Raw genomic sequence first — 14,705 nt, forward strand, 5'->3', positions numbered from 1 at the left:
GTGAACGGTGTGTTATACTTTAATGTGGGTAAGAGTCACATAGGGAGCATATTTATAATGTAAACTCCTGTTCCCCTTCCCAGTAACTCTAATTCAGAAGCTTGTAATGAAGCCCAAGAATCTGGATTTTATACCAGTAAATAAGACGCAGAGAGTTCACAGCCCCTCCATCGGAAATACTACTCTAAACCATAGTATTGATTCCCCAAATATAACAATACCTTTATTAACCATTATTTCAGATGGTATCATTGAGCTCATAAGCATAGTCCCATTTGTATAACACACCTGAGTAGCATCTCCATAAATTTGTACTCACTCACAGTTAAAAACAATGTTACCCTTTTTGAAGTCAAATTTGAAAAGACAATCTGCCCTCAAATAATCATTTAGCTCCAGCCAATGACTTCTTAGCTTGCTGACTTCTCACTAGTCAGTCTCAAACCCTATGCAAACACTAACCCAGCCAATAGATACGTAAAACTCTAAGCTCAAACTTCCTGACTCAGCAGAGTTCTAATGACCAAAACTATTCTTTGTACATGGAAGGATGGATGCTCTAAATGCAAAAATATTAGTGTTAATTTTTTTCTTTAGTATTTAATAGTATGAATGAAGTGGAAATCGATATGCTAGAAAGCCTTCTTTCTGACTTTATTTATTCTGGCTACTTGTGGGAAAATGGCAAAAATAAGGAAGAATTTACAATTTAGTCTCAGTTAATATTAAAAGGACCACCTCTGATCTCTTTGTTTCAAATAACCTGTTCTCCATCTCAAGCTTTTCCTAGGAAAATGTCAAGCTTTGTGTATTGATAGCACTGACAAGTCTGGCTTCATGTGTGACTTATACATCTGCACTGGGTCTCACACTCACAATGGGCTTGTGCCTGGTACAATGCTCTGCTATTGCTCACTTGACATTCTTAATAATTTTATCCTGTAACTTGTGTTTTGAAAATGAAGTTCAATAGGATAATAGATCATAGTGTTGGCAGACAACATATGTGCAATAAGTGTGTCCATAGTTTCTTCCCACCCCATTTGCATATATCATTCACAATTCCCTATGGAATCAGAATTCTAGTGGACCCACAATCCACAGGGGTTCAGCAAGACTCAAAGCAAGTACAAGGTAAGTGTGCTATCCCTTCCATTAAGTAAGCAGAGGTGGACTGACGACATGCCTTGGAGGCCATGTTTTCTGTTTGAACCAAAACTTGCTTAGAACCCATAGAAAAGACAATAGCATTCTAATTAACACAAATGAACAACAGATCCTGTCATATCCTTTCTTGCTTCTGTTACTTCTGTGTATCAGCCAACAGCTTTTGCTGAAAACTACAACGTAGAAAGAGAAAGATAGGGAAACCCAGATCTCCTTTTCCTTCTAGTTCTTCCTCACTCCTCAATAAGCTGAAGGTAGAGAGTGTTGGTAGAATTTTCTCATATTAACCAGGAAAATAAAAAGAGTCATTAGCCTTTTGTACTATTTCCATTGAGGCAAAAATGAAAAACATGTATGTATAAGCTACAAAATATAGTTGCATAATTTCCATGATTTGAAATACAAGTTAAATGTTCTTATATATGCATTTATATGGACATTGCATGATATAAACAATTAAACCCATATTAGTAATCTACAAATTTAATTTTTTTCTCTTAGAATGACAATAATCAACAAATAAAAACACCATGGAAAGTCGAGAGCGAGACCAGGGAAGAAAGAAAAGTCTTATCTTTGTACTTTTAACAGCACTTTTTTCTTGCTTTTTGAAAACAGGTCTAGCATTTTCATTTTGTGCTAAGGTGAACAAATTATGTAACTGTCCCTGACTACTGAAGCCTCCTTCCTAAGCAAGTGGGTTGGCTGGCCTTCAATTTAGGCATCTACTTAGATCTATCAGATTTTATATTAGCAGTTTGTATTCATTCTCTCTACTTGTCCCCTATTCTGTAGTTTCCAGTGCTGCCACATCCACTACTGTATCCACTATAGCCACATGTGGCCAGTGAGCGCTTGCGGTGTGGCTAGTCTAAATGGAAATGTACTATCAGCATAAAACGTACACTAGATTTCAGAGCCTTACTACAAAAAAAGTCAAATATTCGATGAATAATTTTTACATTGACTATTTGTTTAAATGATAATACTTTGGACATATTGGGTTGAATATACAAATTATTGAAAATTAATTTTACTTGTTTATTTTTATTTTTAATGTAACTTCTGGAAAATGTAACATTATACTTGTGCCCACATGGTATTTCTATAGACCTTCATTGTTCTGTAACATATGACCCAGCCCTTAGCCAGACCTTAATTTCCACTGAGGATCTCATATTTCTTATTTTCTAAATGTGAGGACCTATCATGACTTGTTTTGTCCCATGTGGCCCTACAAACAATAACAACAAGAACAACAAAAATCTACCTAAATTTTTCATTTATAGTTGTAAATATACCAAAAATAAGTTTATTATAAATGTTTCACTGGTGAAAAGTTTAAGGGAAGAAAGTATAGCAAGGTATATTAATGACATTTGCAAACAAATGTGTAAATGGCATGAACCTTTCCATACACCATACCCTCAGAACATACAATGAAAGTAACAAGAAAAAGAAGAAAATACAAAGCCATTTTCTTCACTTATAATTGGATTCTATAGCCAAAGTATAAAGTGTAATATAAAGAAAACTGCTAAGGAGTTAATAAAAAGCTTGCATGGGAGGCCTAAGTTTAGGGTAGTTTTAAAAATTAAAATACTTCATTAGGACCAATTTAGTTCCAAAGAAATATACTATTGGTGGCAAGACCCCAGAATTAAAGGACATCAAAAAAATTCCAAGATCAAACCTAACATGAAGCTGTTCTATGAAAGAAAAATAAGAGAAATTAACTTACCTTTAATTTTAACTGACTGAGGATCTACTTTAGGGGGTCCTACAGCATCTTGCAGCTTTTCATGTAAAACAAGTTGAACAATTTTATTTACAGTTTCAGGATCCTCAGTAGAGTGAAATCTACAAATCAACAGCATATGAGCCAACACTCCATGCTTCTGTTGACTGTGGGCCAAAAAAGAAGAAAATGAAAGAAAGAAAGAAAAGAAAAGAAGAAAGAAAAGCAGGAAGGGAGGGAGGGAGGGAGGAAGTGAAGAAAGGAGGGAGGGAGGAAAGAAAGAAAAGAGGAAAGAAAGAAAAGAGAAAAAGAAGGAAGGAAGGAAGGAAGAAAGGAAGGAAGGAAGGAGAAGGGAAAGGAAGGGAAGATAAGGGAATGGAGGGGAGGAAGGAGAGAGAGGGAGAGAGAGAAAGAAAAGAAAAGAAAAAGAAAAGAAAGAAGAGTAATATCACAATCTGCTTTTTTCTTTATCACTTACATGAAATGCACACATAAAATACATCCATAAATGTTTCCTTCTGTATTGCTACTGTTTACTATGTGAAGAACCACAAATTCAGCCTCTCATATAGTGAGTTAGTTTGTTCATGATCTCCCTTACCATCAAAAGGTCTAGTTAAGTATATGGCTGTTAATATAAAAAGACACCTTGTCAAAAACCATTCAAAATTATCAAATACAATGTGTCTTAAATATGAAATCAACTGTGGTTTTGAATTTCAGGTTTTATTCTTGTGACTCAAGTCTACTAACCTCCCCTAAACAATCTTCAGGCTATCCTAAGCAACTCCTAATCCTAAAGATATAAGACCACTTTACCAAATTGTACTGACTTCATGTGACTGTATTTTCAACACAGAGCATTAATTAGTCTTAATACTATTTGTGTGAATTACTACCTTGGAATCATCCTGCTGGCTACTTTACCCACTCCTTTTCATAGTCACTTCTGAAAGAATCTAACCCTTCACTATATATTGCACCAACCACTACTCTCATCTTTTGATGAGATACACTCATACATTTGTGCAAGGACATACCTATAAACATGTTAACTGTAACACTATTTTCAAGACAGGAAAATAAGTAACAACCCAAGTATCCTAGTTGACAAAGCCAGTGGATTCTTTTCAGTATTTATATTACTCAGTCAGGAATATTTGTCAGTGCCGACCACACTCTCTTTGAAACTTCTTATCTTTTGCATCAGTGGTGCTTCTGTCATGATTTTTCTATTTTCCTGCCCTTCCCTATATCTAAGGTTCCTATATTCCTTCCATCACCTTAAATATTGTTCTTCAAGCTTTCTTCATCATCCTTTTTGTTCCCTTTTATTATTCTTTTTCTGAGAAATTTACGCCCATGCTCCCAAATTTTTGAGTTGGTCATGAGCAAATTTCTATCTTCTGCTCAGTTCCATTTCCCTCTACCAAGTCACACTCATTTTTCAGGTTCATATGGTCCTTTAGTATGTAAATTCAGCATCTCCAAAATTGACTTCATCTTTCCAGTAAACTTGCTCTTCTCACTATTGCAGTAACAGAAGACAGAATAATGAGTAGCAGTAGCAAGATTACTGGAATAAAGAGGTGAGCAAATTAGAAAGTTATTGGGAAAATTGAATTAGTAGAACTTAGTTATTCATAAAGTATGAGGGGACCAGGAAAGGAAGGAGTGTTTGATGACTTCCAGGTTTCTCATTTATGTGATTGGATTCTTCCGGAGTTAGGGAATTTTCTGTGGTGCTTCCACATGGGGATGTGTATATAGTTGTAGAAATCAGAAAAATAGTTCAGACTGGAGATAGAAACTTGTATTTCAAAAGCATATGAGGCCATGTGGGTGAATGAGGTCCCTTTGAGAAAGTGAAACTTAAAGATGACAGAATTAGTTGCAGATCCAAGAAAGGGCACTGTCTCAAACACCAGAGAGTACAGAATTTTTAGAAGACAGTGATCAAAGTAATGCCTTAGCGATATCAGCTAAGTAATAGAATGGCAGGAAACTTTTAAAGTTTTGTCATTGGAATAATACTGGAAATAGTTCTTGTTCTGTTTTTTAATAAAAATAATTTGTATTATGTCAATATCTAATTGAAAATTCTTATAATATTTTCCTTAACACTATGTTCTAAACTAATTTATCAATGGTTAGTTGACAGATGAGATCTTCTCAGCTGCATATTTTGAGAATAGAGGGATGGAATAGAAGAAGGTAAAGAAGATTGATTAATAGGAGGAAGAAGAGCTAAAGACAAACCTGATCTACTATATTGTCTTACGTGGGGCACTACTTGCCATTAAACCAAGGATGTGTGTTAGGTCTATCTGTATTTAGTACTATCTGTACTTGGTAAGTTTCCCAGAAAACAATTTTATAACATAGGCACCAATTATATCTCTGTCCCCAGCAATCATCTTGCAAATGCTTTCTTTGGGATTTAAGGAACGAATAAGGGACTTTGTAACCCATGACTTACACAGAACAAGTGTCAAATGTTTGTTGGATTGAATTATATCTTTAACACTTCAAAACATATTTATTGCTGAGCAGATTAACAGCTTCAACTTTAAATTCAGAAGTCAGCAATTCAGATTTACATACCTGAACTTGACAACCTGAGACTTGACAAATTCTTCCCTTAATGGAGATTTATAAAATGCATTTTTCACCTGTTTGAAAAATATTCAAAATATATCAGCAAGAACAACTTTCTGAAATTCCACAAATTAATTCAAAGCTTTTTAGAAAATTAAAAAGCAAAACAGAGCAAAAAACATTGACGTTTCGCAGTGAGTGGAACTTGAGGACGCTTGAGGAATCTATTGTGGTTTTCTCAGTGATTTCAGCTGAACTCTGTCTTAGGGATGATAGGAGTAGGGAACCGCGGTGGGGCCAGAAGTGACATCTGCTATACTAATGCTCAGAGAGAGACCAAAGAAAATGAACATGCTGTTTCTTGAAAATTAAGAGTGAGAAAATTTACACTGAAATCAGGACTTTTACTGCCCATAGACAAAGGAAATGAAATAATTCTGCCACATAATACTTGGATTCTAGAAATGAGTGCATGACCATGTCAAATGCTTCCCAAACCTAGTGACAAAGTTGTCAGGTATCCTGGCATAATGTACACCAAGTTCAGCACTCCAAGTGCTCTTAGAAAGGCCCAGGTGAACTGGGATACTTAGCCTAACACACCTATGAGTTTTACTCTACTAAAGATAGAATCTATTTTTGTAGAGACGTTAGTTATTATTCTAAATAAGAATTCTAGGCAACTTAATTTTTTAGTTAGGAGTTTATGTAAGGAAACACTTCAAAGATTTCTTGTTTCCAGTATGTGGATATTTAGTAAACACTTACGACTTGCTGGTGACTAACAGGAGCAATGAGCCTTTTAATTCTTTCTTACGTCTTATTAATTCTGAATTTTTTTACCTAAGGACAGTTCTTGCAATCATGAGACAAAGCTGAATAGCACAAGTCCTCTGAATAGGATGGCAGTATTCACAAGAAAGTTTCTATTTAAGGGTTAATTTTTGTCAAGTAACCTCAAAACTATTATTAATTTTGAAGGCATTAAAGAGCCTTATGTATATTCCTTTAGATTTAAATCTGTCTGGATTTTATTTACTTAAATAAAATTTATTTGAATGAATGGCACAAAGTGGCATCTCTTTTTGACCTTTTTAATTCAATTTCATTTCCTTCATTTTGCATATGTATTTAGCCTTAGAGGAGAGCCTGGTCAAATACTTCCCTGATTTGCTGTTTCCAAGTACAAATGTAACAAGGATTCAACCACTGTCTCAACAAGGTGGCCAAATCCCCAGGCTTCTGTCTACTGGGCGGTTTCCAGGGTCTCACTTCCATTCTTATTCAGGTTATCGGAACTGGAAGACAATTTGGAAATTATTTGGAAATTATCTAATCTAATGCCTTAATTTTTATATACGGAACTTTGTCCAGAATGATAAACTAATATTCCAAGTGATGTATCATTAGCTAGTAGATACCACTGGAGCTACATGTGCCTCCCAGCTCCTAGCTCAGTGTTCTTTCCATCACATTATACCACGAGTTACCTCACAGGTTGCCAGGAAAAGTTAAATTATTCTTTAATTAATCTGATAATGATAAGAAGTTGCCACTTAGGCCCTTGTTCTTTTGGCCCTGCTGCTAATTTTTCCAGTTTCTTAAGTATTTAATTGATCCCTCAAGATGAATGTTGATGCGTTAAGGGTAGAGTTGCTTATCTGTGGATTTACATACCAAAAGCTAGTTGAAGGTTAAATGTTTTTAAAAACTGGGTAGAGTAGGCCGGGCAAGGTGGCTCACGCTTGTAATCCCAGCACTTTGGGAGGCCGAGGCAGGCAGATCACGAGGTCAGGAGATCGAGACCCCGTCTCTACTAAAAAAATACAAAAAACTAGCCGGGCGTGGTGGCGGGCACCTGTAGTCCCAGCTACTCGGGAGGCTGAGCCAGGAGAATGGCGTGAACCCGGGAGGTAGAGGTTGCAGTGAGCCGAGATTGCGCCACTGCACTCCAGCCAGGGCGACAGAGCGAGACTCCGTCTCAAAAAAAAAAAAAAAAAAAAAAACAACTGGGTACAGTTGCATATCTGTGGATTTACTACAGATTTATATACCAAAAGCTGGTTGAAGGTTAGATATTTTTAAAAACTAACAGACTATTTAGGTATGTGCCTAAATAGTTTCAATCTTGGCAATCTTCTGCTCAGGGTTTCTTTTTTAGGAAGTCTAGGATACAACAAATGTATTTTAAGCCACACTCAAGAGTATAGCACTAGCTAAGGAAAGGTGAGTAAGAAGGACCTGACTGAATGGCTAAAGTTTCTTTGGTTCAGCCCTGCCAGTCATATTGTGCTAAGTGACTTATTGTCCGTTTTGTTTTATATTCCTTGGGTTAGGGCCTCTTTTCATTTTGCAAATACACAGGGATCCATTAGTTGAATGGATCTTTTAGAAGCTAGGATGCTAAAAATATGGTAAAAAGTGGCAGCAAATGCACTAGAAGTGGAGGACAAGTTGCTTACCATTGATTCAAGTCTCTGGCTCATTTCTGTAAAATTGTTAGAAGCCTCTCTGCCAAACTCAGCATATAGCTTGTCAGTTGTAAATGACAATGTGCTATAGTAATTGTAGGTCTTCTTTTGATCTACAAGGAAAGAAGCAAAACACTAGCATAATTTTTATCAGATGTGTGTAAAGCATCATTATTTCCCCGCTTGGTGGTTGCTGGAAGACTGAAACAGGAAGGAGTGCTCTTAGCACAGGTCACCATCATCATCCTGCCCCAGGCCTCATAGTTATCTCAGGATAAAAAAAAAAAAAACATTTATCATCATGTGATTTAGAGTATAAAAGCTGTAAGAAATGCCTGGTGTTCCCGGAGTACTGTCCAAGTAGCTCATTGGAAGAGTGGGCTGATTATTCATGTGTTACTCATTCCTAAGTAAGCCACAAGAGACAGCAAGTCATGCCATCTGAGCATACAAACAGGGATGGATTCAGAAGCCTCCCAAGGGTCACTGCATTTTTATATTCCAAACATAGGTTTTCTTTTCCCTTCCATCAACTATACATCAATTCTGGACACAAGAACTCTAGTTTGAGAAAATTTATTTTGGCTGAAAAGGAAGATGAGGTTAGGAATTAAAATGCAAGGGATTCAGTAAATAGAAGTTTAGGGAGCTAAAGTTGCCACCTGGCATAACCTTCCAGGGACACTATTTAGTTTCACCTGGTCCCTTGTCACTGCATGTATGTTTTTCCCACCAACTACAGGGGTTGACTTGTCTGCTTTAGCCACTGTCTCTACATTTTGCATTCAATTTAAGCAACCCACATTTTTGACCTGCTGAAAAGTTAATGTCATATAACTTTTCCTCCACCCTCCAGTGCATAAAGCAAGCACACAGCCCTCAGAAAATTAATGTATTCATTCAACAAATATTAATGCCAACCACTTTTCAGCAAGAGACGCTGTGTCAAGCATTAGAAATACACTGGTGATCAAGACAGTTGTATATAGTTACTATAGGAAAGCAGAGTGTGGCTCATCCAGTCACAGTCTCTCTCCTCCTTTCTCTTCCTCCCTATTCTTTCCCTCTTCACTTAAACCACAGAAGAAAAGGAAACGAACACTGAACACCAGTGTCCCCAGCACATTCACATATCTCATTTAATTTACAATAACTCCGTGAAAAGGCAATGTCATCCACATTTAATAGATTACAGTCTTGGAAACGTAAATAACTTGCCCAAGGCCAGCAGGACATAGCCAAGACTAACTTCCAAAGTACCCACTTATTTCACATGCTGCTTCTTAGAGTAGGGAAAAAAGCCACTTTTTGAAGCTAGAGGACAAGTCTTTTGTTGTATAAAAGTTATGCAAAAAACTACTGGTATATTTCAAAAAAAACACCCTGGCCATCCAGAGGATTTGATGGGACAGAGAGGGAAGCAGCCATCAGACTCTGACAAGGGCTGGGGTGTGGTTGGTGATGAATAAAAGAGATGAATGGCAGGCAGGAGACACTGAAAGTTGAGTCGCCAGAGTACAAGAGACCTAAGTGAAGGACTTGGGAGGTTTTACTCTTCTTCCATCCTTCCTCCCCTCCCTTTCTCTGAATGGCCAGGGTGACATGAAATTCAGGCAGGTACCTGGAAATATACATAACTTCAAGTAAGATTTTAAATGTATTGAAATACTGGGAATTAACTCATAACTATTTCTGTTAACTGCTGTCCTATTACATTTGTATTTTTTAACATCTGCCTCATGGTTAACTATAACTCTCTGTGGAGTTGTATCCATACTTCTAGAATCCTGCTTCAAATTTTAATGTAAAAGTGAACTGCCTAGGGCGCCTGTTAAAATGCAGATTCTGGTACATGAGGTCTAAAGTTAGACTCAAGATTTTGCATTTCTAACAAGCTAGCAAGTGATGTTGATGCTTCTGGTAGCTAATCATATGTTAAATAGCAAGATTCTAGACAGAATGGTAACAGACCCTTCTATACCCTTAAAAGTAGTTTTTTGACTTATTAGATTGAATGATTTAAAATTGCCATTAGTACAGGTCAAAAATAGTCAAATATTGGCAATTTCATATGGTTTAACCAAGTTAACAATTTATTATCTGTGCTCAATATTTTACTTTACCCTGTAGACTTAAGCATGCCACTATTAAAACATATTACCAGCTGCCATAAATATATGGTATGAGTAGTTACTAAAATATGTTGGGAATATTAAAAGAAAAGTTAAAAATAAGGATAAACATGAGTTCGTTGGTAATTTTCTAGCAGGTTTGTGATTCTATAATCTTCAATGATGTTGCTTATAACAGATTCATCTTCTGACATCCAAATCACACAGGGGCAGAAATGCACACCCAAAGGCCCCAGACACGAACTATACACAGAATTCGACATTGTCCTGGGTTTTATGAAATGAGAACCAAAATGATGTTTTTGCAAATCTAATTACCTTTATCTGTATCTGTCTATTTCTGTAACAGATTTTTTTGGTTTGGTTTGGTTTGGTTGTTTTGGCATGTCAGCTTCTAAATATTCATCTGCCAAAACCACTCTGTTAGTATACATCCCAAAACAGAAAGCAGGTCACAAATAGAAGGCAGTAACACACATCACAACAATCACTGTTTATTCAGGTGTACTGCGTGGGCAGTAGAAGCTGTGTGTTCAGTATTACTCAGTTGATCATCCAAACAACAGGATTCAGGAACAGGTTACTGAAAAAGTTCTTGCCAAGTTTTCACTGTATACATATGAGTAAGATTTATGAATCTTATAAAACTTGGCTTGGAAAGAGGCAAATGAGAAGTAGAAAGGGACATTTTCTCTCACTGAGGTGATTAGCCCCTAGTGTTACTAGGAATTCCTTGTGAAGTCAGACGAGCCGAAGTATGGCCCAAGAAAATATTGTAGGTATGATTCATTTGATATTATCATTCAGTATTTAATAAATACTTATAAAGCACCTAACATGTGCCAAGATTTTGATAAATTCTAGACACACAAAAGTGTGTAGAACAGTCCTAGGCATCCATGGGGATGAATAATGATGCTTACAACAAAGTAGGACTCAATATACTCCGCAGAACTGTAGAGCTATAAAGTTATTCCAGCAATTCATTTTTATTTAAAGTATGCTCCAGGCCCAGCACAGTGGCTCACGCCTGTAATCCCAGCACTTTGGGATGCCAAGGCAGGCAGATCATTTGAGGTCAGAAGTTCAAGACCAGCCTGACGAACATGGTGAAACCCTGTCTCTGCTAAAAATAGAAAAAATTAGCCAGGTGTGGTGGTGCACGCCTGTAATCTCAGATACTCAGGAGGCTGAGGCACAAAAAATCACTTGAACCCAGGGGGCAGGGGTTGCAGTGAGCCAAGATCAAGCCACTGCACTCCAGCCTGGGAACAGACCAAGACTCCGTCTCAAAAAGTAAAAAAAAAAATAAAGTATGCTACAGAAAAATCTGTTATTAATATGCAGATACTCCAAATTTAAAGACCTGCCTCTATGCAAATTCTACCAAAAAAACATCTTTGTTTTAAATATTTTTTTAAACTATCCAGAAATGATCCACCTTGCTTTGGAAATTGAGATTACACTTGCATGGATAGTAGAGAAAGATAACCAGGTTACAGAGTACTCTTTCTCGTTACTGGAAAGCAACTTCAACAAGGTCCCAATTAAATTAGAATCAAGTTATTAGCTTCTATGGTTACGGTGCCTTGAACATCCAAGTATAATCTAGTAACAGAGGAAGATATTAAACTAACAGGTCATGGTTGAGTCAAGTAATTAAAACCCTAGGCAGAGTAGGAGGGAACTTCAGAAGGGTTGTTACATCCCAGAAGAACAGTTCTGAAGTACCCTGGAGACCTTTCTAATAACGTAGCAACTAACAGTTCATCTAGCAATGAGGTACCTGATAACCGCAGGGTGAACGTCTTTATAATTAGCTTTCTTGGCATACCCTATCCTCTTTAATCACCTACAATATATCCTAAGATGAGATTTTAATAACAGAAATAGGCACTTACTCAACAATACATCACTATGACTATTTTTGTAACTTACTGGTACAGAATAGAGCCTACTTCTTTATGACTCCAGATTGTGTCATTGATTTATTGGGATGTCAGGATTTCAACGAGTTGGATTTTTTTTCTTTTTTCTTTTTGAGACCGAGTCTCTCTCTGTTGCCCAGGCTGGAGTGCAGTGGCGTGATCTCCGCTCGCTGAAACCCCCGCCTCCTGGGTTCAAGTGATTCTCCTGCCTCAGCCTCCCCAGGAACTGGGACTGCAGGTGTACACCATCACACCTGGCTATTTTTTTTTTTTTTCTTTTTTAGTAGAGACGGGGTTTCACCATGTTGGCCAGCCTGGTCTCAAACTCCTGACCTCAAGTGATCCACCTGCCTCAGCCTCCCAAAGTGCTGAGATTAGAGGCGTGAGCCACTGTGCCCGGTCAGAATTATTATTTTTTTTTTTTTTTTTTTGAGACGGAGTCTCGCTCTGTCGCCCAGGCTGGAGTGCAGTGGCGCAATCTCAGCTCACTGCAAGCTCCGCCTCCCGGGTTCACGCCATTCTCCTGCCTCAGCCTCTCCGAGTAGCTGGGACTACAGGCGCCCGCCACCACGCCCGGCTAATTTTTTGTATTTTTAGTAGAGACGGGGTTTCACCGTGGTCTCGATCTCCTGACCTCGTGATCCACCCTCCTCGGCCTCCCAAAGTGCTGGGATTACAAGCGTGAGCCACTGCGCCCGGCCCAGAATTATTTTAAATCAAGATGCTTGCCCTGTGACCTCAAACAACTCAAGACATTGGTTCTAGCTATCCTGTAGTTTTCCCTTGATTAATATTCACTTATTGCTTATTAAGGAAGATGCAAATAAGCATGCTATTCCCAGCAGAAAGCATCACTACATCAAAGATAGAAAAAAGAATCCTCCTTGACTTATGAGGACTAAATAAGAGACAAAGCAGGTAAAGATTCCTTTGTACAGGCGATGCAAATGAATCATAGTAATGAATGAATAAGCCTGAGGCAAATCAAAACAGCAAGGTATGAGCAAATATTTGGGGTAAATCACATGATGCCAAGGCAGCTTACACTTACTATATCTCACATAATGAACAGTGAGTCCAATGCACACTGCCAGGACGATGAGGGATATGAAGATGACGAGGCCGATGACCCAGGGCTCCCAACAAACTCTTCTCCTAGCCCTCACCACATCTGGCCTAAGGAAGAAAGTAAATAGATAGATTATTTCAGAGCATGCAACACATCCACTCCTTAGACAAAACAGATATTTTTGGGGAATAAAGGACATTCAGTTGGAGGGTCGTGTACTGTCTGGGTTTAGAGCACACCCTGGTTCTAGGCTGCCGAGGCCAATCCTGATTCTGACTCCTGTTTCTGGGCAAGTAGTTTGACTTTTCTGTGCTTCAGTTTCCTCATCCACAAAAGGAAGATGATAATGATAGTACCTATTTCATGAGATTAGGGTTAGGGTTAGGGTTAGGGCTAACAATGCCTGACGTGTAGAAAGTGCAATATTAAATGTTAGCCATCATTTGTTGAGCCAGCCATGTACTTGATATAGAGTTAGACACTCGGGAGCTACAGAAATATTTTAAGTCTTTTCTCTAGCACTCTAGAATCTTAAATAGCCTTTGAAATGTGTTATAGCTTGAAGCATACCAGGTTTCACATAGAGTCGCTAATTCTATTCTTCTAATTTTCTGATCTATTACCAAACCAATCTTTGAGGATACATAGAACAGACAACCAGAGGCCGCTTCCTAAAGAACCTGAGGTTTTGAGCTAATATTTACCTCTAAGCTTTAATGATGCTACAGGAGGCTGGGCGTGGTGGCTCATGCATGTAATCCCAGCACTTCGGGAGGTCGAGGCGGGCAGATCACGAGGTCAGGAGATCAAGACCATCCTGGCTAACACCGTGAAACCCCATGTCTACTAAAAATACAAAAAAAATTATCCGGGCGTGGTGGTGGGTGCCTGTGGTCCCAGCTACTCGGGAGGCTGAGGCAGGAGAATGGCATGAACCCAGGAGGCAGAGCTTGCAGTGAGCTGAGATCGCGCCACTGCACTCCAGCCTGGGCAACAGAGCTAGACTCCGTCTCAAAAAAAAAGATGCCACCGGAAATTCTTTTTGCATGAGATTCCCTCAACTTCTTCTATTTGCTCTGCCTTCAAAAATACAAGTTACTGAAAAACATTGGTCCACATGATTTTTGTTTGATTGGTAAAGTTGCTGTCCCATTGGGTTATAATATTTGGTAAGCAAACTCTAAAGCCAGAAATGTGAAATAATAAGTCAGAGATGACTAAGGAGTTTGAATATGATACTCTTATTTTAGATTTCTTGAGGCATTTACTATGCCAGTGTGTGCTGTGCTTTTTTTTCCTAGAGTGTTGTCTTCTACATGAGGACTTGAGGAAAACATGATATTCTCCTGGAGGAGTACTGGGTGTTGAATCAGAAAAAGGAGAATTCTAAGTGCAGCCCTTTCCATAACAGATCTGCGACTTGGACAAATCATTTAAACTTCGAGCTCAATTTCTCCATGTATCAGTAAAGAGTGGGATAACCGTTCCATCTAAAGCACTTTGGGACCTAAAATTAGATCATGAATGTGTAAACAGCAAAGCATTTCACAAAAAATACTTTTTGTTTACAAAAATCAAGAACACTCTGTTTCCTGATGACAT

At 38.0% G+C, this 14,705-nt stretch overlaps 1 protein-coding gene across 1 annotated transcript in view; it reads right to left on the reverse strand.

Annotated features, from left to right (window-relative positions):
• TMPRSS11E (transmembrane serine protease 11E) overlaps positions 1-14,705 on the reverse strand; it is a 52,379-nt gene that overhangs the window by 24,305 nt on the left and 13,369 nt on the right. The window contains exons 2-5 of the mRNA XM_003268430.1: positions 13,086-13,210; positions 7,966-8,087; positions 5,510-5,577; positions 2,909-3,072 (exon numbers count right to left, since the gene is read on the reverse strand). Coding sequence (XP_003268478.1) covers positions 2,909-3,072; positions 5,510-5,577; positions 7,966-8,087; positions 13,086-13,210 — 479 coding nt within the window. The remainder of the gene's footprint in view (positions 1-2,908; positions 3,073-5,509; positions 5,578-7,965; positions 8,088-13,085; positions 13,211-14,705) is intronic.

The sequence above is a fragment of the Nomascus leucogenys genome, chromosome 9 (genome assembly GCF_006542625.1).
Source record: "Nomascus leucogenys isolate Asia chromosome 9, Asia_NLE_v1, whole genome shotgun sequence".
Lineage (NCBI taxonomy): Eukaryota > Metazoa > Chordata > Mammalia > Primates > Hylobatidae > Nomascus > Nomascus leucogenys.